At 45.3% G+C, this 26,073-nt stretch overlaps 1 protein-coding gene across 3 annotated transcripts in view; it reads right to left on the reverse strand.

Moving 5' to 3' along the window:
* Nucleotides 1-26,073, reverse strand: part of Adam17 (ADAM metallopeptidase domain 17) — a 59,040-nt gene that overhangs the window by 5,655 nt on the left and 27,312 nt on the right. The window contains exons 6-15 of one of the 3 annotated variants that reach the window (XM_042680751.1): nt 17,759-17,892; nt 14,904-14,993; nt 12,877-12,990; nt 11,249-11,393; nt 11,060-11,148; nt 5,603-5,755; nt 3,095-3,294; nt 1,352-1,455; nt 895-1,029; nt 63-193 (exon numbers count right to left, since the gene is read on the reverse strand). In XM_042680751.1, coding sequence (XP_042536685.1) covers nt 63-193; nt 895-1,029; nt 1,352-1,455; nt 3,095-3,294; nt 5,603-5,755; nt 11,060-11,148; nt 11,249-11,393; nt 12,877-12,990; nt 14,904-14,993; nt 17,759-17,892 — 1,295 coding nt within the window. Of the gene's footprint in view, nt 1-62; nt 194-894; nt 1,030-1,351; nt 1,456-3,094; nt 3,295-5,602; nt 5,756-11,059; nt 11,149-11,248; nt 11,394-12,876; nt 12,996-14,903; nt 14,994-17,758; nt 17,913-26,073 lie in introns of those variants that run through there. The other 2 variants (XM_042680753.1, XM_042680754.1) reach the window with 2 other exon arrangements.

Genomic DNA, 26,073 nt, shown 5'->3' on the forward strand with positions numbered 1-26,073 from the left:
CTCCCATGCACGCCAGCCAGGGAAGCAGGTGACATGTCGGCTCCACTACAAACCACACTCACGTTCACGTCACAGAAGCCCACTGTGCAGGGCTTTCCTTTCCTCAAAAACAAGTTCTTCTGGTCAGCGTCCACGTAGGGCGCACACCGGCCGGAGAGATCCCTGCAGCACACCTTGCACGAGTTGTCGGTCTCTGAAAGACAGACGCCGCGCTCACTGCCTTGTTCACAACACGGCGGCGAGGGGCGCGCGTGCCTCGCGGCATGCCGCCCAGGGGTCTGGCACCAGCGTCGCCCAACAGAAAAGCAGACACTGCCATCCTCGCTCCTCACAGCCCGAGCCCACAGTCTTTAGCCGCGGGAACCCCGAGGCTTAGGCTGTGAGAGATGGAAGGCGCTGTGAGGGCGCTAGCACTCTGCCGCAGGCCTGCGCCAGGCTCTTGTAAAGGAGCCCGCTCTGCTGAGGCCAGGCCCGCACGCACAGCTCCCCGCCCTCGCCTGCGCCCGGCTGCGCCCCCTCAGCAGCTGGAGAAGGTAACATGGGCACCACATGAGCCCTGTGGCACAGGCAGGACGCCCACAGTGACCCCAAGTGTAACTTAGCTGTTCTTCAGCGGGCTCGGGAGACTTCAGATGATGCTCAAGAAAAAAAAAAATCAACAATTCAAGAAGCAATGCTGCGCCCGACGTCTCCTGGGCACTGGGCACTCGCCGTGCCAGCACCGCCTGCGTCTGCTGTCTACTTATTCTGCGGCAGGGCAGGACACGCTCTTGTGCCTAGTGGAGGGGAGCCGGCAAGGGTGCAGGCCTCGCCACCCTCCCACCCGGCAGCCCAGGGTCCGCGCGGTCCCGAGCGGCAGCGCCGCCTCCCTTCCTGCCGCCGCCGCCTGCTCACCGTTGCACGCGCAGGACTCCAGCTGCCGCTCCCGCTCGCAGAAGGGGATGCACTTCCCGTCCTTGCACCGGCCCAGGTCCAGGCACACCGTGTCGTCCTCCGCATTCCCCGGCGGAGGGCACTCGCTGCTGTTCCCTGTGAGCACAGCCAGTGAGGAAGCAGCACCTGGCACACCGCGGCCGCCACGGGCCGCTTCCATCCCAAGGGCACACACGCACACGCACACACACACACCCCGCTCCACTTCACACTTGAGCCGCAGGATCCCAGAAGCAAGAAACACACGCACACATGTAGTGTGACTCAAAACATACATGCATGTGTGGAATGACATGAAACACACACAGTGTGCAGGACCCGAAACAGACATGGAATATGACATGAGACTCATGCATTATGACAGAACACCTGTGCAGAATGACACAGCACACGCCGCGTAGTATGACACTTCACACACCTGTGCAGAATGACACGCCTTTGCAGGTAGCATTAATGGCCTCCTGGCACTTCTTCTGCGCGGTCTCAAAATGACAATTTTTACAGCAAGGACTGTTCCTGTCACTGTGGAAGAACAGACGGGGACAGATCAAGACCCAGGACAGCCCTACATCAAACAGTATATAGAGATGGATCTCTGTGCCCTGAACATCTGGAGAACACACGTGGCTGAGTCACGCCGCCTGCACGTCCAGACCTCGAGGGGCAGCACACACTGTCTGTCCCCCAGTGTGGGAAAGGTGGAGTCCGTGCCAGGCTCTCCGGAAGGGAAGAGTACACGGGCTGACCTCCACAGCACCTGCGTGCTTGGTTTTCATTATTTTAATGCATTAATTAAAAGACGAGGCTGGCCAGGCAATCAATGGCAGAGATGAGGCAGCCTGCGGGCGTCCATCAGGACTTGGTGAGACCGCACCCTCAACATCAGGGGTCCTGGGATCTCCAGGGACTCAAAGCGCTCCTAAGCCAAGCACAGTACATCAGCACATACAACGGAAACACGGACCTCCTAGTTTGGGACCCCCTTCTCTAGATTTCATTTATTTAAACAAAACTGCACACTATTTACTATATAGATACAGCTCGCTGTCATTCTGATTGCTCCTTGTACTTTCTATGGAAGGATGCAGCCCTGCACAGCCTTGTTGTCTGGCTTATACATACACTTGTGCTTAGAAGATACAGGGGGCCAGCAGCATGGCGCAAGGAACCACAACTCACGCCTGCCAACTGTGAGGGCCGGAGCTCCAAGGCCAGCATTGCGAAAATGAAAATACAAGTTGCGTTGTAGAACGGCTACATCATACAATATGCCCTTGCATATGTCCTGTTGTTTTTGTTTGTCAGTACTGGGGTTTGAACTCAGGGCAACACTGAGTGACACTTCTGGTCTGCGTGTTGCACTGTTCATAGAATAGCATCTTGCTGCCTGCCTAGGCACATGCGCGGACTGCAATCCCATTTTCCACTTCCCGCTGTAAGTGGATGACAGAACGCCACCATTATTCCCATGGTTTCTTCTGTTGAGATGGAGTCTCACATATTTTTCTGCCCAAGCTGGCCTAGAACCATGATCCCCTGATGGGTCTCCCATGTAGCTGGAGAGGTGTATGCCATGGACCCCAACTACGTAGTTGAGAAGGAGTCCTCTCTTGGTGAACTTCTCTGCCTGGGCTGGCCTTGAACCTATATCCTCCCAAGAAGCTGAGATTACCACTGTGAGCCACCAGCGCCCAGCTCAAGGATAGGTATGGGTGTGTGTGTGTACAAGTACCAGGTCTTGAACTCTGGGCCTTGTACTCTTTTTTCACTCACAACTGGAGCTCCACCATTTGAGCCATGCCTCCACTTCTGGTTTTTTGCTGGTTAACTGGAGGTCAGAATTTCTCAGATCTGAGGAGGTGAGGAAGGCAGGGATGGCAGGAGAAAAACAAAGGAGGGGTAACAATGCTCGATAGGAAATGGCCTCATTACCTTACTCATGTAACCGTAACCCCTCTGTACAGCATATTTACAATAAAATATATGTATTTTTTAAATAATTTCAGATCTGTCTGCTAGGGTAGCTTCAAGCCATGATTCTCAGTTTCCTGAGTCATTAGGATGACAGACGCCCAGCTTCAAGGAAAATTCTCTGAAGTTTTATGTAAAGCACATGCTTTATGGGAAGAGCCAATGCCCTCCCCGCGGGGGCGCGGCTCACCTGCACTGCACGCCGGGCTTCAGGGTGCAGTCGCTGTTGCAGCACGTGTCATTGTTCAGGTGCATGATGCCGGGGTCACACTCCTCCCCTTCGTCCACTCTGGAGTTCCCACACACCTTGTTGCTGCGTTCCTGAAAGCACTCCTGGGCCTTACTTTCAATGGTCTTATAGATGGACTGTTTACTACAGTTGGAAAACATCTTGAGAGAAAAAAAGCCGCCAGAGAGCAACACAGTGAAAACCCATTTCCATGGGGTGGTTGTGCTTCTATTCCAAGAACAATTACGTGGTTTTTTCCTTGGTTTTTTAAAAGGCAGTATGGGGTTTGAACTCAAGGCTTTTTTTGCATGTTTGCAAGAAAGATCTCCTACCACTTAAGCCATACCTCAACTCATTTTCATTCTGGCTACTTTTCTAACAGTCTTGCTTTCTGTCAATACTGCTCTGCACTGCTCACAATCTACCCATTTCTGCTTCGCATGCAGCTAGGACAACAGGTCTGTATCACTGCACTCAGCTCTGCCTCCTCTCCTTCCTTCCTTGTTCCCTTCCTCCCTCCCTTCCTTGCGTGTATGTGCTTGTGTGCGCATGAGCATGCGCACACACCAGTGATGGGACTTGAACTCAGGGCCGCACATTCATGCTGGCAGCTACTCTACTACTTAAGCCTACCTCCAGTTCAGCTTTTTTGCTGGCTGAATCTCATAGATTTTTGTGGCTAGTTTTGAACCTTGATCCTCACATCTCAGCCTCCTGAGTAGCTAGGCTAACAGGTGTGAGCCACCGACGCCCAGCTCTGTTTTTTTTCTCCAGTGTCGTCCCCTTTTTATAGACTACATCCCTGTTCCAGTTGGTCCATCTGGTGAGGGCAGAGCTGTCAAGAAAGGAAGTGCCTCATTTCTGTCCAGTATCCTTTTTAGTGTTAATGGTTTTATTAAAGAATTCATCTAAACATAAGATTAGAAGATATCCTTCAGACAAAGGGAATACTGCTTGGGAAAACCAAACATTAAGAAAATGTATGAAATAGGATGTGTTCAGGAAAAATAAATTAACTTCCAGAATCTCCAGAAAGAAAATACTCTGCCAGGCTCTGCTCACTGGAAAATTCTTACAGGGCACTTACAAGGCCATGGGAGAATCCTATAGGAAGCCGCAGGCCTGCTCCCTTGGGGGAGGAGTCTGCAAAGTGCTGACATCATCCGATTCCACAGGAAGCAAGGTGAGGCAAGCAGATAGCACAGGGTTCCTAGCAGTCCCTGGCTGCTGGGCAACAAGCTGAACAACTCTCGTGATTACCAGGGCCACTGGTAAGACAGGAGCTGCCCCAGAGAAACACCTCTAACATTCAAACCTATCCAAAATCACCAAATAGTACTACCAAAAGGAGGCTAATAAAAAGCTGATGGCATTCTTGGGGCCAGAGACTGACTGCATTTAGCCCAGAGACTGAATGAAGAGTGCTCATCTAGCAAGTGAGGCCCTGAGTTCAGTTCTCAGTACCATAACAAACGACCTTGGGCAAATCAGGTAGGAGGGATCAATCCCAGCAGAGCAAAGCCCTTACCCAGCCACACGCCCAGGGAACACAGGCTCCATCCCACAATGAATCACTTTTGGCCCCTTGACCCCAAGCCCTCACTCAGTTTGAGGCTACCCAATCCACCCCCCCCCCCCCCCACTGCATGTGCACAGCCCACTGCACGAAACTGGGCATGCGTGGACGCACTTATCACCCTGCCCATCAGAGTCCATGCCAATTTTTTTTTTTTTTTAATTTTTTGGTTCCGGTCGTGGGGCCTGAACTCTGGGCCTGGGCGCTGTCCCTCAGCTCTTTAGCTCAAGGCTAGTGCTCTACCACTTGAGCCACAGCGCCACTTCCGGCTTTTTTCTTTTGGCTTATGTGGTGCTGAGGAATCGAACCCAGGGCCTCAGGCTTGCAAGGCAAGCGCTCTACCACTGAGCCACCTTCCTAGCCCCCCATGCCAATTTTTTACATAAAGCTAAGTGAACCATATCCTGGGACCTGGATTCCAACCAAAGTTATTACTCCCGGTAATTTTTTTAGAGCCCAGATGTACACCCAACGTAATAACCTTGATAAATGTCCAAACGATAGTCTTAACTGCTCTCATGGGCCATGCTTTTCCTGAAACCCAGTGTCGAGACACTTTGTTGTTGTTATTGTTGTTTTTTGCCAGTCCTGAGGCTTGAACTCGGCCTGGTCACTGTTCCTGAGCTTTGTTTTGCTCAAGGCTAGCACTCTACACAGTGCAACTCCTGGCTTTTTCTGAGTAGTTTATTGGAGGTAAGAGTCTCATGAACTTTCCTGCCTGGGCTGGCTCCAAACCACAATCCTCAGGTCTCAGCCTTCTGAGCAGCTAGGATTTTAGGCATCAGCCATCAACACCTGGCTATAGGAATGGACTGCCATCTTGTGTTCTCATTCTGCTGACACTGCAGCCTCCCCTTTTTGCACCCACATAGAAAGCTGGAAAACATGCTTACCTTGTTGTTTTCATGGTCGCCACTCACAGCTATGGGATACATGACGTACTTCCCTCCCTGGTCCTCACTGGGTGCACATTCTGCCAGACCGTCCGGGTCATGTTCTGCACCAAAATTGTGTCCCAATTCATGTGTTGTAACCAGGTCGGCTTCCTTAAGGATCAAAGAAAACACTGAATTACAACTGGATCCATGCTGCTTTCAATAAAGCCCTTTAACAGACTATCAAAAGAAGAAAATTTGTACTATGATTTTTTTAATCCATTATAGAAATTAAACAGAATGAATAGAATTCTATTTAAACGTGAATCATATCTTTACAAGGATTAACTTAGGCTAATTTAAGGAACTAAAACTTGTAAGATGCTGACAGTCAATATGACCCAACACTGGCTTGTCCAGCTGCACGCTGGCACCGACAGACCACATGCACCTCCCTACAGGCTTTCAACAGAAGGGGACAAAAAGGCAAAACAACAACAAAAATCAAAGACAAGTAAGGAATAAAACCACAATGCTTCTCAGTCTCCTGTCTTATGACAATGTCAATAATACAGAGGATCTGGTTTACTAGGACCTGGTTGTAAGCTGTATTTAAAAGTTGACTCAGCAGAAGATTTCTCTCTACCAGTAGTAATGAACTTAGCAAGTAAATCTAAGTTTCTTCTCATGTATCCTGATTTGGGAAATATCACTCTACAGAACCAGAAAGATTAGTATTTTTCACTATACGAGAAGATTCTTGGGCTGGGAAGGTGGCTCAGTGGTAGAGTGCTTGCCTTGCATGCATGAGGCCCTGGGTTCGATTCCTCAGTACCACATAAGCAGAAAAAGCCTGAAGTGGTGCTGTGGCTCAAGTGGTAGAGCGCTAACCTTGAGCTGAAGAGCTGAGGGACAGTGCCCAGGTCCAGAGTTCAGGCCCACCACCGACAAAAAAAAAAAAAAAGATTCTCAAACCCTGAAGATATGATATGAAGTAATTTCTAACTGAATAATGGAGGAATCCATTAGTGGACCTGCTGAAAATACTAAAAATATCTTTAAAATTCCAAAACAATGTTATAAAATTCTGGAATGCTGAGAAAATATGTGAAATGAAACCATAAAGATGCTGTCACCCCTAAAGGGTAAAAGAATAAGAAAAATAATTTCAGAAGATAAAAGGTGCCTAAAAATTGAGTAAGGGTTTCCTCTTCACTCATGTTACATTGCTTATTAAACACTGGTCCATAGTTTATATTAGGGCCATTTTGTATGTTCTGACAAATGTGTTATTGTTGTTTTTCTGCCAGCAGTGGAGCTTGAACTCAAGAGCTCAAAGCTGGTGGGCCCAGTCATACCTCCACTTGTTTTTTCTCTTCCATCTTTCAGTTTTTGGTGTGTTTTTGTTTTTGTTTGGTTTTTTTACATAGGATCTTGGTATGTTGCCTGGGCTGTCTTCAAACTCCCTAGAAACAAGAGATCTTTCTGCCTCAACCTCCTGAGGAGCTGAGTCTGCAGGGATCTGCCACTGTGCCAGCCTGCAGGGCTATATCCTCTGCTAGTGTTTTCACTGCTTTAGAAATCCTGTGGGGCTTGGGGTGTAGCTCAGTGGAGGGGTGCTTGCATTCCTGGGCCTACCTCCCAGTATCATCAAAACACACAGATTCTCCACATCTTTCCCTTTTTTTTCTTTTTGTTTCTACAAGTCGGGATGTGCCAGTTTACCCACTCATCTAAACAAGGACAAGGCTGTTTCCAAGTTTTGCACATGTGAATTAAGCTGCTATAGTGATTATCTGTGCAGGCTTTGTGTGGCCGTCAGTGTTCAACGTATTTGAGGAGACACCAGGGATTATGATTGCGAGGTCATGTGTGAGCCTGACTGTCTTCCAGAAAAGCAGCCGCGCCATGCTGCATCCCCACGGCCCTGAGTCAGAGCTGCTAGTGCTGCACACCCCTGCGGCAAGGGACGCCAAGTCCGTACTTGGGCTTTCAGCCATTTTAACAGACATGCAACACAATGTCACTGCTATCTTAGTTTACAACTCCCTTATGACATGCGCTGGTGAGTACTACACTGTGTGTATATGGATTTGCTATCTGTGCATCTTCTCTAATTCTTTATATCTAAGTTGGGTTCTTTATTTTCTTATTGAGATTTAAGAGTTCTTAACGTAATTTAGATAGTAGGCCTTCATCAGCCAAGCTATGGCCTGACTGACTTTACATTTTAATAGTTCAGAATAGGCCAATCCGAACTGGTAGTGTGGCTCTAGTGGTAAACACTTACCCAGCAAGTATGAGCCCTGAATTCAATCCCCATTCCCCCCAAAAAAGGAGTCCATGTTCTTGTCCTTTCTGTCCTGTTCTTTCTAGAGTCCTAATAACATTTTCATTGCAAGTTCATATGCGTCTTGGTTCATGGTGGGGAAGGTGTTTGGTATGTAACCAACTTTTCAGAAGGCTCAGGAAGCTGGAAGGACTTACAGCACACGTGCATGTGTATGTATGTGTGCACGCGTGCATGTGAGCACACGATCGCATGATCACACGATCACACACACACACACACACACCTAAAACTAAGCCAGGCACAGAGATCAGAGTGTGAAGCCAAACCAGGCAGGAAACTCTATGAGACTCTTATCCTCAATGAAGTACCAAAAAGCTAGAAGTGGAGTGGTGGCTCAAGTGGTAGAATGCCAGTGGCCCACACCTGTAATTCTTGCTACTCAGGAGGCTGAGATCTGAGAGTCACAGTTGAAAGCCAGTCCAGGCAGAAAAGTCCCAGTGAAATTTTTATCTCATCAACCACTCAAAAAACGAGAAGTGGAGCTGTGGCTTAAAGTGGTAGAACACTAGTCTTAACAAAAAATAACTTAGCTCAGGGACAGTGCTCAGCTCTCAGGGACAGTGCTCAGCTCTCAAGTTTAAACCCCAGGACTGACACACGCAGACACATACATACACACATACACACGTGTGCAAACACACACTAAAACTAAACACTACCCATTTCTATAATGAATGCTCCAACCTCCCATGATTTATTTTTCTCTCAATTCTTCCCCCAATACCCAAATTAAGAGTATAAATGAATGAAGGGTACCCATTACTTTGCTCATGTAACTGTAGCCCCTCTGTACAGTATTTTTACAATAAAAAAGTATTAAAAGAAACAAATGAAGGGGAAACTACCAGCACAAAAATGCACAATGCTTTTACGTTTATTCTTTCATGAAATCCCACTAATAATCACATAGGAATAACAAGTATATTACCCACCAAGGATAAAGAACAAGAGAGGAGACAACGGATATAAACCAAACTTTGGGACATGAAAAAAGTTCATTTGTTAAAGAGGTAAAATAAAATTCTACAATGATGGAAGAATACGAAGTTAAAAAAAAAAGTAGGGGGAAATGGTACAAGTTGTAGTATATTTCGATAATCCCTATACTCTGGCTAAGGGAGGAAGATAAGCAAGTTGGCTAGTCTGAGCTACTTAATAAGATGCTCTTAAAAAAAAAAAAAAAAAGGCGGTGGGGTAAGAGAACAAATGGACTATTGAAACCAAAAAAAATGTCAGAAGGGATTAAAAATGGAAATGAAGTTCAAGACATCATCCAGAAAACCAGAACCAAAAGACAAATAAATGGAAAATAGGAGGAAAAAAAAAAAACTCAGGAAAACACAGGTGATCACTCTCGATGGTCAAATATCTGTTTTTAAATAAGAAACAAACAGACCAGAAAAAGACAGTTGGGCCCTACCTGTAGGCCCAGCTGCTCAGAAGGCTGAGACAAAAGTCGCACGTGAGCCCAGGAATCTGAGGCCAGTCTGAGCAACACAGCAAGAGAAAGAAGAAAAAAAAAGACAACTTATTTTAAAATAACACAAGCTATTTTAAGCCAGGTACGGAGGCATATGGAGGCATAAGGAAGGCTGAGGGACAAGGATTTACCATTGAAGGCCAGTCTATGTGAAATTTATAGCAAGACCCCGTCTCAAAAAGAAAATTACAAACAATTTTTTTTGGCACAAAAAAACACAAGTCTCTAGAGTCCAGGTCCACTTACCCAGGACAGTGAGGCGTGGGGACATATAGCAATCATAACCTTAAAATTAGTACATCAGTGTATTAGATACCAATATTGCTTACCAATATCTACTCTCTTCACCTTCCTAACTTAACAAGCCCCAACTGTGCTCTGAGCACCAACATGTTCCGTTAAAATAGCCACATTCCCACTCTGGGAGCGTCCTGGTGCTACAGGTACCATGTGTTCCGCTTCTGTCCAGAGACAAGCAGAAGCCACTGAATGGAGCTGCAGGAAAGTGTTTAAAGGGGACAGGCTAGACCAGTTATGATCCCTTCTTTCTCCTTTATCCAACTCAAAGGAGAAGCATGTTGTGACTGGGAGGTGACAAGCATGAGGACAGAGGCCCAGGACTTCTAAGAGCATCTCCGAGCAACCCAGAGAGGGTGATCTCTGAGCTTCTACTTGACTGAAATGAACCCCTCATTTATGTGATTGTTTATTGGATTTTCTGTTCAGCATAGCCCAACATATTCTGAACAGATATAGCTGCACAAAAATAAGTTCTACAAATCTTCTAAAGAAAAAAACTAAGTCACATACAAAGTTGAAGACTGTAGATTCTTCTAACAACATGAATACCAGAAGACAATGGAGCAGTGACTTTAAACACTGAAATTATAAACTAAGTTTAAGAATAAACAAGATAGACACGGAGACATGCTGCTGTAATGCCAGCATGTAGGAGGCAGAGGGAGGCAGGACGATGAGCGTTGGAGGCTAGCCTGGGCAACAGAGCAGGCGTTAGGCCGATCCGGGCCCTACAGTGAGATCTTATCTCAAAACAAACAACTGCACGCTGGTGGCTCACACCTACAATCCTCGCTTTCAAGAGACTGAGATCTGAGGATCAACAGTCAGAGTCAGCCCTGGCAGATAAATCTCTAAGACTCTTCTTTCCAATTAGCCAACAAAAACTGGAACTGGAGGTGTGGCTGAAGTGGTAAAATGTCAATCATGACCAAAAAGCTGAGTAAGAGTGAAAGGCTCTGAGTTCAAACAAACAAAAATAAAGTCAGTTTCAGATATGCAAAATCTCAAGAATCTGCATTTCCTAAGACTATTTGCTATTCATTAAAAAGGAGGAAAATCACAGGACCAAGAAATGAGCACATGCAGGGCACCTTAGAATGACAACTGCGCTGCAGGAAAGACAAGGAACCCTGGGCAGCTGCGCGAGGACTCCAGGAAGAGGTGTTTAAGAGCACAATACTGACACGTCCAGAAAGGAGGTTCTATTTTCTGCTCTACATTTTACTTCTCATATTTCTCACAGAAACATGTGATTTCTTAGGGAGAAATCAAAACAGTATACATTGTCAATGATACTTTTATAAAAATATAGTAACTCCATATATATTATATATCAACATACCTTGGTGAGGATGGTTTTACCATAATTCTTTGTGCTGGTTAAACCACTATTCAGATAGATATTTTTCCTCCCAACTGGGCTATAATAAGCTACAGGCAGAAAGGAAACAAAACATGCTATTAAACACAGAACTGCAGAAAGCCCCATCATCTTCCCACAGAGCATCATGGTCACACAAAAGGGACTTACCCTTGGGACAAACACCTCCATGACTGTTTGCTTTGGGAGAGCCAACATAAGCCAATCCAAGCGTTCCCATATCAAAATCCTGGTATGTGAAAAGATGTGCTAGGCAGACCTTAGACGCTTCCTCAGCTATATCAAAGCTGAATTGCTTTAAAAAAAAATAGATCAACAATTATACCAGACTAAAAGGTGTTTCAACGGACTATTCCAGAACAGCACGGGGACTGCTGCAACCGTGCAGCAGCGTGCACCATGTCTGCTTCACACGCTTGGTGCAGGCAGGAAGCAGACACTGTGGTTTGGGAGGGTAGGGCGAGAGTTGGGGGCCTTTCAGAACTAACTCCCTACTTCTCTGTGGAAGAGACCTACAGGCAGGCCCAAGGCACCCCAATTCTACCAGGGGACTGAAGCATACCCAGACAGATCTTCTAAAGGGTCCAAGGGTTCTACGGGTTTGCAGCGACTGCTTTGTTTCTGTCGATTTGAGCAGGAGTATATTTTCTAATATTTCTAAATTTTATAATACCAGGCAGACAGAAAAACACAAATAGTTATTTTCATGTTACTAAAATAAAAAATTTCAACCTCTTAAATCAACACTGGATTTATGAAAGTTTTTTTCCTTATTTCAAAACAAGTTAACACATTTTAAAAAAAGAACAAAGAAAAAGAAAACTTCTACTTTAACAGTCCTGAGACTCTAAATTAAAAAAAAAACTCTTGGGAGTTAAAAAAAAAAAGTTTTAAAGGAATGACCAGAGTGCACTGTGTAAGGTGGAATGGCTCCCACAGGGCTCCGTGGATTTAAAGACAGATGCTGTCACTGCATTGTAGGTCACTTTACAGCAAACCAACAGTACATACCAACTCAAGACACTGGAATTCTGTGGCAAGATTTCACATCACACAGGATGGGTAAGGTAAACTACTTTTAAATTTATTACCAGAATGAAAACAAGAATGTTAAATTGCTTAGAGAACTTACAGATCAGCCGGGCTCACACCTATAATCCTAGCTACTCAGGAGGCTGAGATGAGGATCGCAGTTCAAGGCCAGCCCGGACAAAAAAGTCCATGAGACTCTTATCTCCAATAAACCACCAGAAAACCAGAAGTGGTGCTGTGGCTCAAGCAGTAGTGCGCTCGCCTTGAGCTGAAGAGCTAAGGGACAGCGCCCAAGCCCAGAGTTCAAGCCCCATGACCAAGAAAAAAAAAAAAGAACTTTCAGATCTCCAGCTTGTATTTCTATCATCTAATACATTAGTCCATAGCCTATCTGACTATTGCCTAAAAGATCCATCAATGAGCTTTGGAGACACCTGTTACAAAACAGTGAGGGATGAGGACAGACCTATAAAAATCTCCATACTAGGTAATATGTTACCTTCAGCATGGACTCTGCCTACTTTATCAAGTACAAAAGTTAAGGACTGCTTAGTAGCATTTGTTTTTTCACAACTTGTTTTGCCAGCTGATGTCTGCCCAACTACAGGGGATGGGTCACTGCTAGACGCACAGGGTGGACTGCTCCAGGTTTTCCATCATCTTTTCTAGTATGTTTCCCATTAGTGCAGTGTACATAATCCACAAAGGGTAATCAGGAACACCAAATCCAGGATGCCAAGACCTACCTCTAGTAACATCTTTACGTCCCAAGCATCCTTATCTTCCTGTGGGTAACTTTTGGCCATGTTGTAGTGCTTTTCACCAGGTTTTACCTCTTGTGGAGACTTGAGAATGCGAATCTATACTTAAAGAGATAACACACTTAGAACACTTAAAACAAAGTCACCTGACTCTGAGTATATTATTTTAGCTGAGAAAAGTGCAAGTTTCAATTCAACATGGAATAAACAGAAAGATGCTGTATCAAAAACAAGTCTATATTCTAGAAAAAATGTTTTAGAAGCAAAATCCAATCAATTGTTCAGCTCTCATATTCAAATTTTAACTGAAAACCATGTTATAGACAATGTGTCAATGAATTATTTATAAAGTTATCAATGTGCTAAATTTCCTATCCTCTACATTTATTTTTAAAAAGTGAGACTTTGGATAATAAGCCTAAAATGCTACCAGTACAGTCAATAATTTAGAAATAGACTATGATGGACAGCACTCTGTGTGGCTTGAGTAAGGGATTATACAGAACTAGAGCTTCTCCTTGCATATACACTGCAAACAAATTCATATTAAACTTGCTAAGAAGGAAAGAAAGGAACAAACGTTTCCCACTGGTGAGTTGGGGAAAGGAAGGAGGCCATGCTGACCTGTTTCTGGCAATCTGGCTTCCTGTTTGCACCCAGGGCCCACTCTGCACAACCACAGGAGGTAAGTTCTCTGATTTGGGGGGACAGGGGATGCTCTGCAGTATTGGTGGTGGGTGAACGGGGTCGATTCTAAAAGCATGACTACACATCTAAACCAGGTCCTCCACCCGTTATGGGCTAAGGAAGTTGGTATGTCTGATTTCTACATTATCATGTTCCTACTGTATTTACTACTAGTCCTTGAAAACCTGAACATGATGAAGCTGCTCTGAAACAGCTGCAGTTGCTTTGTACATGTGCAATCTGCTGAGGAATAAAAATGCAACGTGAAAAAGAGTACACATACCCCAGTGCATCAAATATAGATTTCTACTTGTGTGTGCTGGGTATACATATCATACCTCCAAGAAGATCCATACTGAACTACTGTCTTCTATCATTAATATGTTACCCCTGTTCAACTAATAACTTTAAGAAGAAAACGCAGCTGGGTGCCAGGGGTTCACACCTGTAATCCTAGCTACTCAGGAGGCTGAGATCTGAGGATCATGGTTCCAAGCCAGCTCCAGCAGCAATAACCATGGGACTTTTATCTCCAATTAACCACCTACAAACCAGAAGCGGAGCTATGGCTCAAAGTGGTAGAGCACTAGCCTTGAGCAAAAGCTCAGGGACAGGGCCTATGCCCCGAGTTCAAGCCCCAGGACCAGCACCAAAAAATAACATAAAATAAAATGAAAATGCAAAATGGTAGAAGAGAATGGAAGAGGGAAAAATAATTGTTTTATACTAACACTATCAAAATTTAAATATGGTACATGATTTCAGAGATCACTTAATCTTTGAATTCTATGCTATAGAACGTATAAAATTATTCACATAACTAATACATCAAAATGTCGATTTAGCCAAGGCAATATTCCATTTCATAAGTCTCTTAAACTACACTGAGCAATCTGGAACAACTTTTACAAGGAGACGTAATTAAGAAAGCATTAGAGGCTTCTACTAACAGCTCATAGGGAACTAGAAGGAGGTGCTAAGAGATCTACTGTTCTATACACAAAAATACCCATGCAGTATTTCAGTAAATTTTCTAACTCAATAGTACATCATCCTAGGAGATAAAGGACCCAAAAACTGAGCAGAGTGGGAATAAAATGGTACAAAGAGCCTTCTCCCTCAACAGGCCCCAGGACAGAAATCTTAACACTCTAGAATTGAGTGTTATCAAGAACACTGGGCAACTTACCAGAAAGAATTAAAAATCAGTGAGAACTTGAGAACAGTTATAACTAATGGGGAAAAAGGTTTGGGGTTTAAAATTAATAAAAATGTTTACTTCACCTCATCAAGTAATATATGAAGCCATGTCTATTGATAAATACCTGCTCTATCTGTATTCCATAACCTTTAAAACCCGCATTATCCCACGAAGTGTTCCGATATATGTCATCAACTCTGTCAATTAGTTCTATCTGTATGAATAAAAGAAAAAGATATTAGGAAACCCTTATCACTCTTCACAATGTAACACAAAAATCCATTGGAAAAGGTCAGTGCCAAAGTCTGAACTAATTAGAAAAAGTACCACTAGGATGTTAATCTTTATCACCAAAGAAGTTATTCTGGTCTCAGACTTACAGTGCTATTATCGGAATAAAATAATGGTGCAAATGACTCCAAATTTTAGGTAATCAGATATATATAGAACCAAAATATCAAGTATCAAGCTTTTTAGAAACTACTTCACAATGAACTATGGAAATACAAGTCAATTGATATCAAAACCTAGTCCCTTCCAAGTAGGGTGCCTCCACCTCCTCAGTGTGTCCTGGAACAAGTAACAGGGCATGGTGACCACTGCTGTCCCACCCCAAGTGCACACTGAACTATTAACGGGGACTGAGGGATGAGGTACACTGCACCCTTCCTCCTCCTCCTGGTCTAGGTCCTGGAAGCTGGACCTGGAGGGACAGTACAATTACAAGATGACTTGAGAGGAATTAAAAATGCTAGTGCCTGGCTTTGCCTCAAGGAGAGCAAGGCTCTGCTCAAAACCTGAGGTGACGAAGTTTGCTCCAGGATGGTAATGACAAAGGTCTGATAAATCCTGAAATGGTTTTGCTTGCAAGTAATTAGAAATACAACTTTTAAAAGTAGACCTCTCGTTATACTCACGCTCATGGCATAACCTACACAAAAATACAAGACTGGAGCCCAGATTAAGGAGGGGCACTTTCAGGAAGAAAGTACAAGACGATCCTCCCTCCCCCACTGTGCTGCTAGCAAATTCTCTCACTTGACATGGAGGAGAGGACAGAGGGGCGACAGAAGGGTTCAGTGGAAAGCATGAGAAGGGACTCTACTGTACTGGCTGCTGGTTCATGGATAGCCGCATTGTCTGTCCACTCAATGGCAACATTTTCTTCAAGGCCAAGTTTATCATGATGAATGAGGTCATACTAACAAAAATGTCGATGAAAAGTTACTGCTTTGACATTAAAAAAAAACTATAATAGTTGATGCGTAAAGCTCCAGTGCTGGCTTAGGGATAGAGTAGCATGCCTGGGACCCGGGGCCTGACCCGGCAACACCAGGAAAATACCCAGTGTTCTCAGTGCTCCAGGCTTTCCTTCGTATCTCACCTGTTTCACAAAGTTACAGACTGTGATTAGCTCTTTAATTTTGCCATGGAATGTGCATAAATGCAAAAAGATATGCACAGGTTCACACAACAGAGCTGTAGAAATTACTAGCTTAGCCAGTGCTAGCAGCTTACTCATGCAATCCTAGCTACTTAGGAGGCCAAGACTGTGAGGACCGTGGCTTAAGGCCACCCTGGCAGAAAAGTTCATGGGACACCTTTCTTAACCCATAGCTGCGCACAGTGGAGTGTGCCTGTCATCCCGCGCTGACTGGGAGAATGGCTGTTCTAGGCCAGCAGTCAGGAAGCTAGATGTGCTGGCATGCACCTCTTCTGCAGTTCTCGCAAGGACAGGAACCACACATCACTCAGGTGAGCATCTGCTACCCTAAGAATAACCATAGCAAAAAGCAGAGCTGGAGATCAGCTCAGTGGTACTGTGCTGAGTTCAAGTCTCAGTACTGCCAAAAATAATAATCGTAGAAAAGATTCTGAATAGAGCCAGGCACAGTAGCCCACATCTGTGATCTCAGCTACTTGGAAGGTAGAAATAAAGGGATCACATGGTGGGGTTTGAGGCATGCCTCAAATGGTAAAGTACTAGCCAATGAGCAAAAGCATCAGATACTGAGTTCAAGTCCCACAAAAGAAAAAAAAAAAAAAAAAGGAAGCCAGGCACTGGTGGCTGACGCCTGTAATCCTAGCTACAAAGGAGGCTGAGATCTGAGGATCACAGTGTGAAGCCAGCCCAGGCACGAAAAGTCCCTGAGACTCTTACCTCCAATAAACCCCCAGAAAAACCAGAAGTGGCGCTATAGCTCAATTAGTAGCACTAGCATTGAGCTGCAGAGCTGAGTGACAGTGCCAGGCCCAGAGTTCAAGTCCCCAAGACAGACAAAAAGAAAAAAGAAAAAGAAAAAAAAAAAGAATAATGGTTACAGGACAGCCCTAGCAAAATGCTAAGAAGATCCTCTTCTCAACAAGCAAGCTGGCAGTAGTGGTGTATTCTTTAACCACAGCTATATGAGAAGCATAGGTGGGAAGATCTTAGGCTGAGGTTAGCGCCTGGCAGTGAGCAAGACACTATCTTAAAAATACCAAGAGGTGGGGCTGGGAAGGTGGCTCAGTGGTAGAGCACTTGCTTTGCATGCCTGAGACCCTAGGTTTGATTTCTCAGCACCACATAAGAAAAAAAGAAAAAAGCCGGAAGTGGCGCTGTGGCTCAAGTGGTAGAGTGCTAGCCTTGAGCTGAAGAATTGAGGGACAGTGCCCAGGCCCAGAGCTCAGGCCCCACGACCGGACCCAAAAAAAAAAAAAAAAAATACTAAGAGGTGTGGCTCCAGTGGTGAGTTCAACCCCCATATCATCAAAATAAATAATAAAAGTATAAACAGATTTTGTAAAATTGAACCTATGGTTTCCATATACTAACAGAACCCGAGAGAACATTCCGCAGTTATTTGAAGAGAAATGACAGAACATGTGGAACAGAACTGGTTTCATTAAGTTTCAAATTACCAACGCCTTCTTCTAATGGAATTTACCCACCTACATAAATTATTTGTCCAGTTACCTTATGCAATCTCAAATACTTACTAAGTAATTGGTAGTGGTGCTCTCTTCCCCTCTGCCCATGTATTTATAAAAGCGATGATCTGCTACCACCAATAATTTACATGTGTTCTTCATGGGGTTAGGACCAGTTCTTCTCTTCACCCGATGAACAAACTCTAATATGAATTTGTATGCACTATTAAATCAAAATTCATCAAAACAAGGAGGGTTTTTTTTATAGTAACACCTTAAATCTAGTATATTTGTGAAACAGACAATATTTAAGCTTAGTATCTTTTAAGACATCTTGAATAAAAAAACAGTTTAGAGGAAGACAAAAAAGTAAAAAGTAATACGAGTTTTTAATATTGTAGAATTTAGAACCATCAAGGCTGGAGACTGGGTGAATGGCAGAATACTTGCCCCAAGTTCAATCCCTCGTATCACAGAAGTGTTAACACAGTAAGGTGACTGTCTAGTTCTACACTGTAAAGCCATCATAGTTTTTGCCTCGAAGCTGATGAGTTAATCAAGGTCAAAGTGAAAATGTCAAGGCAACCACACATCAAAAATTAGCCCTGCTGGGATCTGCAGGTGCCTCAGGTCATTTGCACTAGACTGAAACCCCTACAGCCATCTCCACACAAGCAGGCTGTCTGCTTAGTGCATACACATATTCCCAAGCAAGAGACCATTTATGAGATATGCAGAAGCATGTATCCACAGGGACACATGTATCATAAATGCACTCAGTCCAGATGGAGCTCTACAAAGCCATCAGTACGTTTTTTTGTTTTTTGTTTTGGTCCAGTCGTGGGGCCTGAACTCTGGGCCTGGGCGCTGTCCCTCAGCTCTTCAGCTCAAGGCTAGCGCTCTACCACTTGAGCCACAGCGCCACTTCCGGCTTTTTTCTTTTTGCTTATGTGGTGCTGAGGAATCGAACCCAGGGTCTCATGCATGCAAGGCAAGCGCTCTACCACTGAGCCACCTTCCCAGCCCAACAGCAGTACGTTTTATGTGGAATTACGAATACACAGCTACAGATACGCTTTTGTAACAAATGTTAATGAGATCTTTCTTAGCAAGTCATCAAATTATTTAAGAGTTTATTCATCGATAGGCTAAAATGCTAGTAATTCTATTTTGGTTCCCTTTACTCAGGGACCAAGTAAGGTTTACTCCAAAAAAGGATAGTGTCACATCTTGAATGTAGTTTGTCAATTAAGAATCAACTGATGAAAATGAACAACTTCTGATGTAAAATAAAATTGAAAAAATGTAGCTAACAAGAAGTAAAGGAAACTTGCTTCATCTGGTAAAGAACGGCTCCCAACAACACTACAGCAAAGGCTGCATTTAGTAGTAACTGCCAAGAGCTGGCCCAGTGAGACTGGAGCTACAGACTCGCTTCCACTTGCTGGGCAAATCAGAAAAACACCATGAAAAAAATATTGACCCCTAACTCACACCATACACAAACTCTAGTCCAGGAAGATTAAGATCGAAATGTCAAAAGCATAATAATAAAGTTTCTAAGTGATAGAAGACTTGGCCTTTATAGTAGGGAAAGATGTCTTAAACAGGACACAAAAGCACTAACCATAGCAGAAAATAAATGATAAATTATCTACATTAAAATTAGAAACTGCTGGGCTGGGAAGGTGGCTCAGTGGTAGAGCGCTTGCCTAGCATGCACGAGGTCCTGGGATTGATTCCTCAGCACAACATAAGCAGAAAAACCTGGAAGTGGTGCTGAGGCTCAAGTGGTAGAGCACTAGCCTTGAGCTGAAGAACTAAGGGACAGCGCCCAGGCCCAGAGTTCAGGCCCCACAACTGACAAAAAAAAAGAAACTGTTGTTCCCAAATACAACATTGTTAAAGGAGAAGACATCACACATAACTGGGAGAAAATGAGCTTATCCAAACTATTAGACAACATTTGCCTAACAGTTGTATAGACAACTTAATTTTTAAAAAGCAGGGAAATTTTTATATAAGCATCTTACTTACAAAGGAGTTATTCAAATGGCCAACAAATGTTTAAACAGTTATTAAACTCAATAGAAGTCAAGGGAAAATATTTTAAAACCATATAGTACTGTAATATAGCTTAGGAGCTAGCTATTCCAATTACTAGTGGGCATGTGAACCCCCTGCACCCCGCCTGAATGGACAGTGAGGGTGTGAGCCAGCATATCCAGTTTAAAAATGACACTACCCACTGACGTTGAACATACCCATGGCCTGTAAAAAGTAACTCTATTCCAACGTATAAACCCAACAAAAATGCCAGCATACATGCACCAAAAACCACGAACAAGCAAAACATGTACAGAAACAAGTCAACCCGAGCCAGACCAGGGGCTCACACCTGTAATCCTAGCTACTCAGAGGCTGAGATCCGAAGGACTGTAGTTTGAAGCTAGCCTGAGCAGGAAAGTCCGTACGGTAGAGTGCCAGACTTGAACCAGACTTAAGCCACAGGACCAACACAAAAATACATAAACAAACAATAAAAACAAATCAGCCTGTAAGGTGCTGGTGGTGGCTCACAACTGTAATCCTCAGAAGGCTGAGATCTGAGGATTGCAGTTCAAAGCCTGCCCAGGCAGAGAAGTCTGTGAAACTTTTATCTACAATAAAATGCTCAGAAAAGGCCAGAAGTGGTGCTGTGGTTCAAACAATAGTGCTAGCCTTGAGCCAAAGAAGCTCTGAGAGAGGCTGGGAAGGTGGCTCAGTGGTAGAGCGCTTGCCTTGCATGCCTGAGGCCCTAGGTTCGATTCCTTAGCACCACATAAGCAAAAAGAAAAAAGCCGGAAGTGGCGCTGTGGCTCAAGTGGTAGAGCGCTAGCCTTGAGCTGAAGAGCTGAGGGAGAGCGCCCAGGCCCAGAGTTCAGGCCCCACAACCAGACCCAAAAAAAAAAAAAAATAATTAAAAAAAAAAAAGAAGCTCTGGGATATTTGAGTTCAAGCCACAGGACTGGCAAAAAATAAACACATAAATCAACACAATATTAATCAACAAAGAATACATTAGTATACTTACAATGAAATCCTACACAACAACATACTACATTTCTATAGTAATACAGTAGTACAGACTATACTACTGCTACATGCAGCAATATAGAGAGATCTCTCAAGCAAGATGCAGAGCAAAAGCCAACCAGGAAGGAATAAAGGATCTGAAATGTGGCTCTGTGGTAAGTGCTTGCTAGTACGTATCTAAATCTTAACCATGAAAACAGTAAAGGGCAGGAACAGGCATCTGTAGTCTCAGGAACTCAAGAGGCTGTGGCAAGAGAATCACTTAAGGGCTGGGAATGTGGCTTTGTGGTAGAGTGCTCACCTAGCATGCATGAAGTCTGGGTTTGATTCCTCAGCACCACATACACAGAAAAGGCCAGAAGTGGCGCTGTGGTTCAAGTAGTAGAGTGCTAGCCTTGAGCAAAAGCAGCTCAAGGACAGTGCCCGGGCCTTGTGTTCAAGCCCCAGGGCTGGCAAAAAGAGAATCATTTAAGCCCAAAATTCAAAGCCAGCCTGGCAACATAGTAAACCCTCTTTTTTTTTTGGTCGGTCATGGCTTGAACTCTGGGCTTGGGTGCTGTCCTTGTGCTCTTCAGCTCAAGGCGAGCACTCTACCGCTTGAGCCACAGCGCTACTTCCAAGACCCTGTTTCTTTACAAATAAATAAATAATGAGAGTAGACCTTTTTCAAAATGGTTATGTTCTCTAAAATGATCCCAAATAGATGCTCCAAGACCAGTATCCTCCTTAGATTATAAGCAGTATGCATCTTTCTTGATACCAAATAATTTTTAGTGCTTTTTTAAATGTCTTTTAGATAACTGACCTGATTCCTTTGTTTTATCTTCAATCCCTGACACCTTACTTTCAACTTAGTATGTTCTATTAGCTAGGCTTTCAACTGATTTTCATTTTTTTATTGGTCATGGGTTTGAACTCAGGGCTTAGGTCTGCCCCTGAGCAATTTTGCTCCAGGCTAGCGCTCTACTGCTCTCTGAGCCACAGCTCAGCTTACAGTTTTCTGGAAGTTAATTGGAGTCCCTAAGTCTCATGGATTTTCCTGCCCAAGTTGGCTTTGAACCGTAAGCGCCTGGCTCAATTGATTTTTTTTGTTTGCTATTAACCTCATTTCTAAGGTTTCAATGATTTTTTTTCTTCAAAATTTCCATATTCCTGCTTAATTCCTCTTTCATTTGCTGCCTTGTCTACTTTAGTTCACTTAGCTGTCTGAAATCTCTGAGCTCAACAGTTGCTTGTATCCTCTGGAAGTCATTCAGTTATTTAAACATCTCCTCTTTAATTTCATTCATCATTCTTGTCACTGTTTTTTATTCAAATTATTTGAAACTACTTTCTTTTCACTATCCCTTAAGTCTTTGTGAAATTGTTTGCTTTCAAGGGAGGCATGTTGCCTTGCTTAATCATGGATTACGTAATCTGGGGGAGGGGGCTGGGATTTATGTACATGGGACCTAAGTTTTAAGTGGAAGTTTGCCTTCTATCTCCTTTCAGTAAGTATTTCACAGAGACTCCCTAAGACTGAGTAGTGGCTTGGTTGAGGTATATTTTCCTGCCATCAGATTGGAGAAATGTGGCTCAGCAAACACTCCATTTCAATGCTCGACACTGGGCATAAGCCTGTTCTATACTTCAAGGTGCGAGCGGGAGAGCCAGACTGCAAAAGCCACTGCAGTCTTGTGTCTGGGGCAATCCCAAGTGAAGATCAGTCACCACTGCTTCTCCAGGACAGGCACAGACACCCTCGTGATGCAGGACAGTCACAGACACCCTCGTGATGCAGGACAGTCACAGACACAGACACCCTCGTGATGCAGGACAGTCACAGTCACAGACACCCTCGTGATGCAGGACAGTCACAGACACAGACACCCTCGTGATGCAGGACAGTCACAGACACCCTCGTGATGCAGGACAGTCACAGACACCCTCGTGATGCAGGACAGTCACAGACACAGACACCCTCGTGATGCAGGACAGTCACAGTCACAGACACCCTCGTGATGCAGGACAGTCACAGACACCCTCGTGATGCAGGACAGTCACAGACACCCTCGTGATGCAGGACAGTCACAGACACCCTCGTGATGCAGGATAGTCACAGACACCCTCGTGATGCAGGACAGTCACAGACACAGACACCCTCGTGATGCAGGACAGTCACAGTCACAGACACCCTCGTGATGCAGGATAGTCACAGACACCCTCGTGATGCAGGACAGTCACAGACACCCTCGTGATGCAGGATAGTCACAGTCACAGACACCCTCGTGATGCAGGACAGTCACAGACACCCTCGTGATGCAGGACAGTCACAGTCACAGACACCCTCGTGATGCAGGATAGTCACAGACACCCTCGTGATGCAGGACAGTCACAGACACCCTCGTGATGCAGGATAGTCACAGTCACAGACACCCTCGTGATGCAGGACAGTCACAGACACCCTCGTGATGCAGGACAGTCACAGTCACAGACACCCTTGTGATGCAGGACAGACACAGACACCCTCGTGATGCAGGACAGACACAGTCACAGACACCCTTGTGATGCAGGACAGTCACAGACACCCTCGTGATGCAGGACAGTCACAGTCACAGACACCCTCGTGATGCAGGATAGTCACAGACACCCTCGTGATGCAGGACAGTCACAGACACCCTCGTGATGCAGGACAGTCACAGTCACCCTCGTGATGCAGGACAGTCACAGTCACAGACACCCTCGTGATGCAGGACAGTCACAGTCACCCTCGTGATGCAGGACAGTCACAGTCACAGACACCCTCGTGATGCAGGACAGATACAGTCACAGACACCCTTGTGATGCAGGACAGTCACAGACACCCTCGTGATGCAGGATAGTCACAGACACAGACACCCTCGTGATGCAGGATAGTCACAGACACAGACACCCTCGTGATGCAGGATAGTCACAGACACAGACACCCTCGTGATGCAGGACAGTCACAGACACCCTCGTGATGCAGGACAGTCACAGTCACAGACACCCTCGTGATGCAGGATAGTCACAGTCACAGACACCCTTGTGATGCAGGACAGACACAGACACCCTCGTGATGCAGGACAGTCACAGACACAGACACCCTCGTGATGCAGGACAGTCACAGACACAGACACCCTCGTGATGCAGGACAGTCACAGACACCCTCGTGATGCAGGACAGTCACAGTCACAGACACCCTCGTGATGCAGGATAGTCACAGTCACAGACACCCTCGTGATGCAGGACAGACACAGACACCCTCGTGATGCAGGACCGTCACAGACACAGACACCCTCGTGATGCAGGATAGTCACAGACACAGACACCCTCGTGATGCAGGAAAGTCACAGTCACAGACACCCTTGTGATGCAGGACAGTCACAGTCACAGACACCCTCGTGGTGCAGGATAGTCACAGTCACAGACACCCTCGTGATGCAGGACAGACACAGACACCCTCGTGATGCAGGACAGTCACAGACACAGACACCCTCGTGATGCAGGATAGTCACAGTCACAGACACCCTCATGATGCAGGATAGTCACAGTCACAGACACCCTCGTGATGCAGGACAGTCACAGTCACAGACACCCTCGTGACGCAGGACAGTCACAGTCACAGACACCCTCGTGATGCAGGACAGACACAGACACCCTCGTGATGCAGGACAGTCACAGACACAGACACCCTCGTGATGCAGGACAGTCACAGACACCCTCGTGATGCAGGACAGTCACAGTCACAGACACCCTCGTGATGCAGGACAGTCACAGTCACAGACACCTCGTGACGCAGGATAGTCACAGACACCCTCGTGATGCAGGATAGTCACAGACACCCTCGTGATGCAGGACAGTCACAGACACCCTCGTGATGCAGGACAGTCACAGACACCCTCGTGATGCAGGATAGTCACAGTCACAGACACCCTCGTGATGCAGGACAGTCACAGACACCCTCGTGATGCAGGATAGTCACAGACACCCTCGTGATGCAGGATAGTCACAGTCACAGACACCCTCGTGATGCAGGACAGTCACAGACACCCTCGTGATGCAGGACAGTCACAGTCACAGACACCCTCGTGATGCAGGACAGTCACAGTCACAGACACCCTCGTGATGCAGGACAGTCACAGACACAGACACCCTCGTGATGCAGGACAGTCACAGACACCCTCGTGATGCAGGACAGTCACAGACACCCTCGTGATGCAGGAAGAGTCAGGGCTGATGGGTTAACACCAATGAACAATACAAGGCACGCATTTACACATGGAAAGAAGCTTAACAGAAGAGGTTAATGAGAACACAGAGACAATCTATTAATGGTGAGGGAAGAGGGGGAAGAGAGATGAAAACAATACACACACACAAAATAAGGGAATGATGCTTGGGGCAACTCAAGTTACCAGCCAAGAGTGGAAGGATTAGGGATAGAGTAGTTCTCTCTCACACATTAGCAGTGAGATAGCAATAGGAAGAAGACGACATGATTTCAGATTCAATACTGAAAAGGAGGGTGCTGTGGCTCAGATACTGTGACTGCAGAGAAAAGGAAGGGAAGAAAACCAGAGCTAAGAAACAAACAGGAGGGAGAATGCAAAATTACCTCCATCAGATAAACAAGCGATACAAACAGAAAGTTAAAAATAATTCAAACAACCACACTCAAACAGCAAGCAACAAAAACAAACTATGAAAATACAATGTGGATTTTCAATTATTTCTGTGTGTCTGTGTGTATGTGGGAATTGCAGGACAGAGGTCTGGGTGTAACCCGCCCAGCAGTCAATGCGTGGAACCGGGGCAGACCCTGGGGAGTGGGTATGAAGTCAAACCTTAGGCTCCAGGCCTTGCTGCCACCCTGGCCTCATTCAAGAGATGAGGCCACTAATCAGAGGGTATGGAACTCCCAACAACTACCATGCCCAAGCCTTCAGCATCCTGCGGCCTCTAATGGCACCTCTGCCAGCCGTGAGCCACGCTGCGCTCCTCTGAGGACCAGAACAGCGTCTTGCACTGTGCCTCTGCTGCATGTCTCTGCTGCATGTCTGCAGAGACCCACGCTTCTTTTTTGCCCAGTGCAGCCCAGCACAGCCCCCAGTGTTCAATTCTCTGCAGTGCCTTGTCAAACACTTCCCTCTCCTCAACCACATCTTGCCATTCACTTATGCCCAAACTCTAGGGCAAGGTGTCCTGTGACTCCTTTGACTGTGATAGTTTTTTATTCCCAGGATCCTAGAGTAACTCAGCCTCCAACAATGAGCACCGTCTCAAGATGGTGCCTCACTATTCCCTACCCA

This window comes from Dipodomys spectabilis, unplaced genomic scaffold, assembly GCF_019054845.1.
Source record: "Dipodomys spectabilis isolate Male_0828 unplaced genomic scaffold, ASM1905484v1 ptg000066l, whole genome shotgun sequence".
Classification (NCBI taxonomy): Eukaryota; Metazoa; Chordata; class Mammalia; order Rodentia; family Heteromyidae; genus Dipodomys; species Dipodomys spectabilis.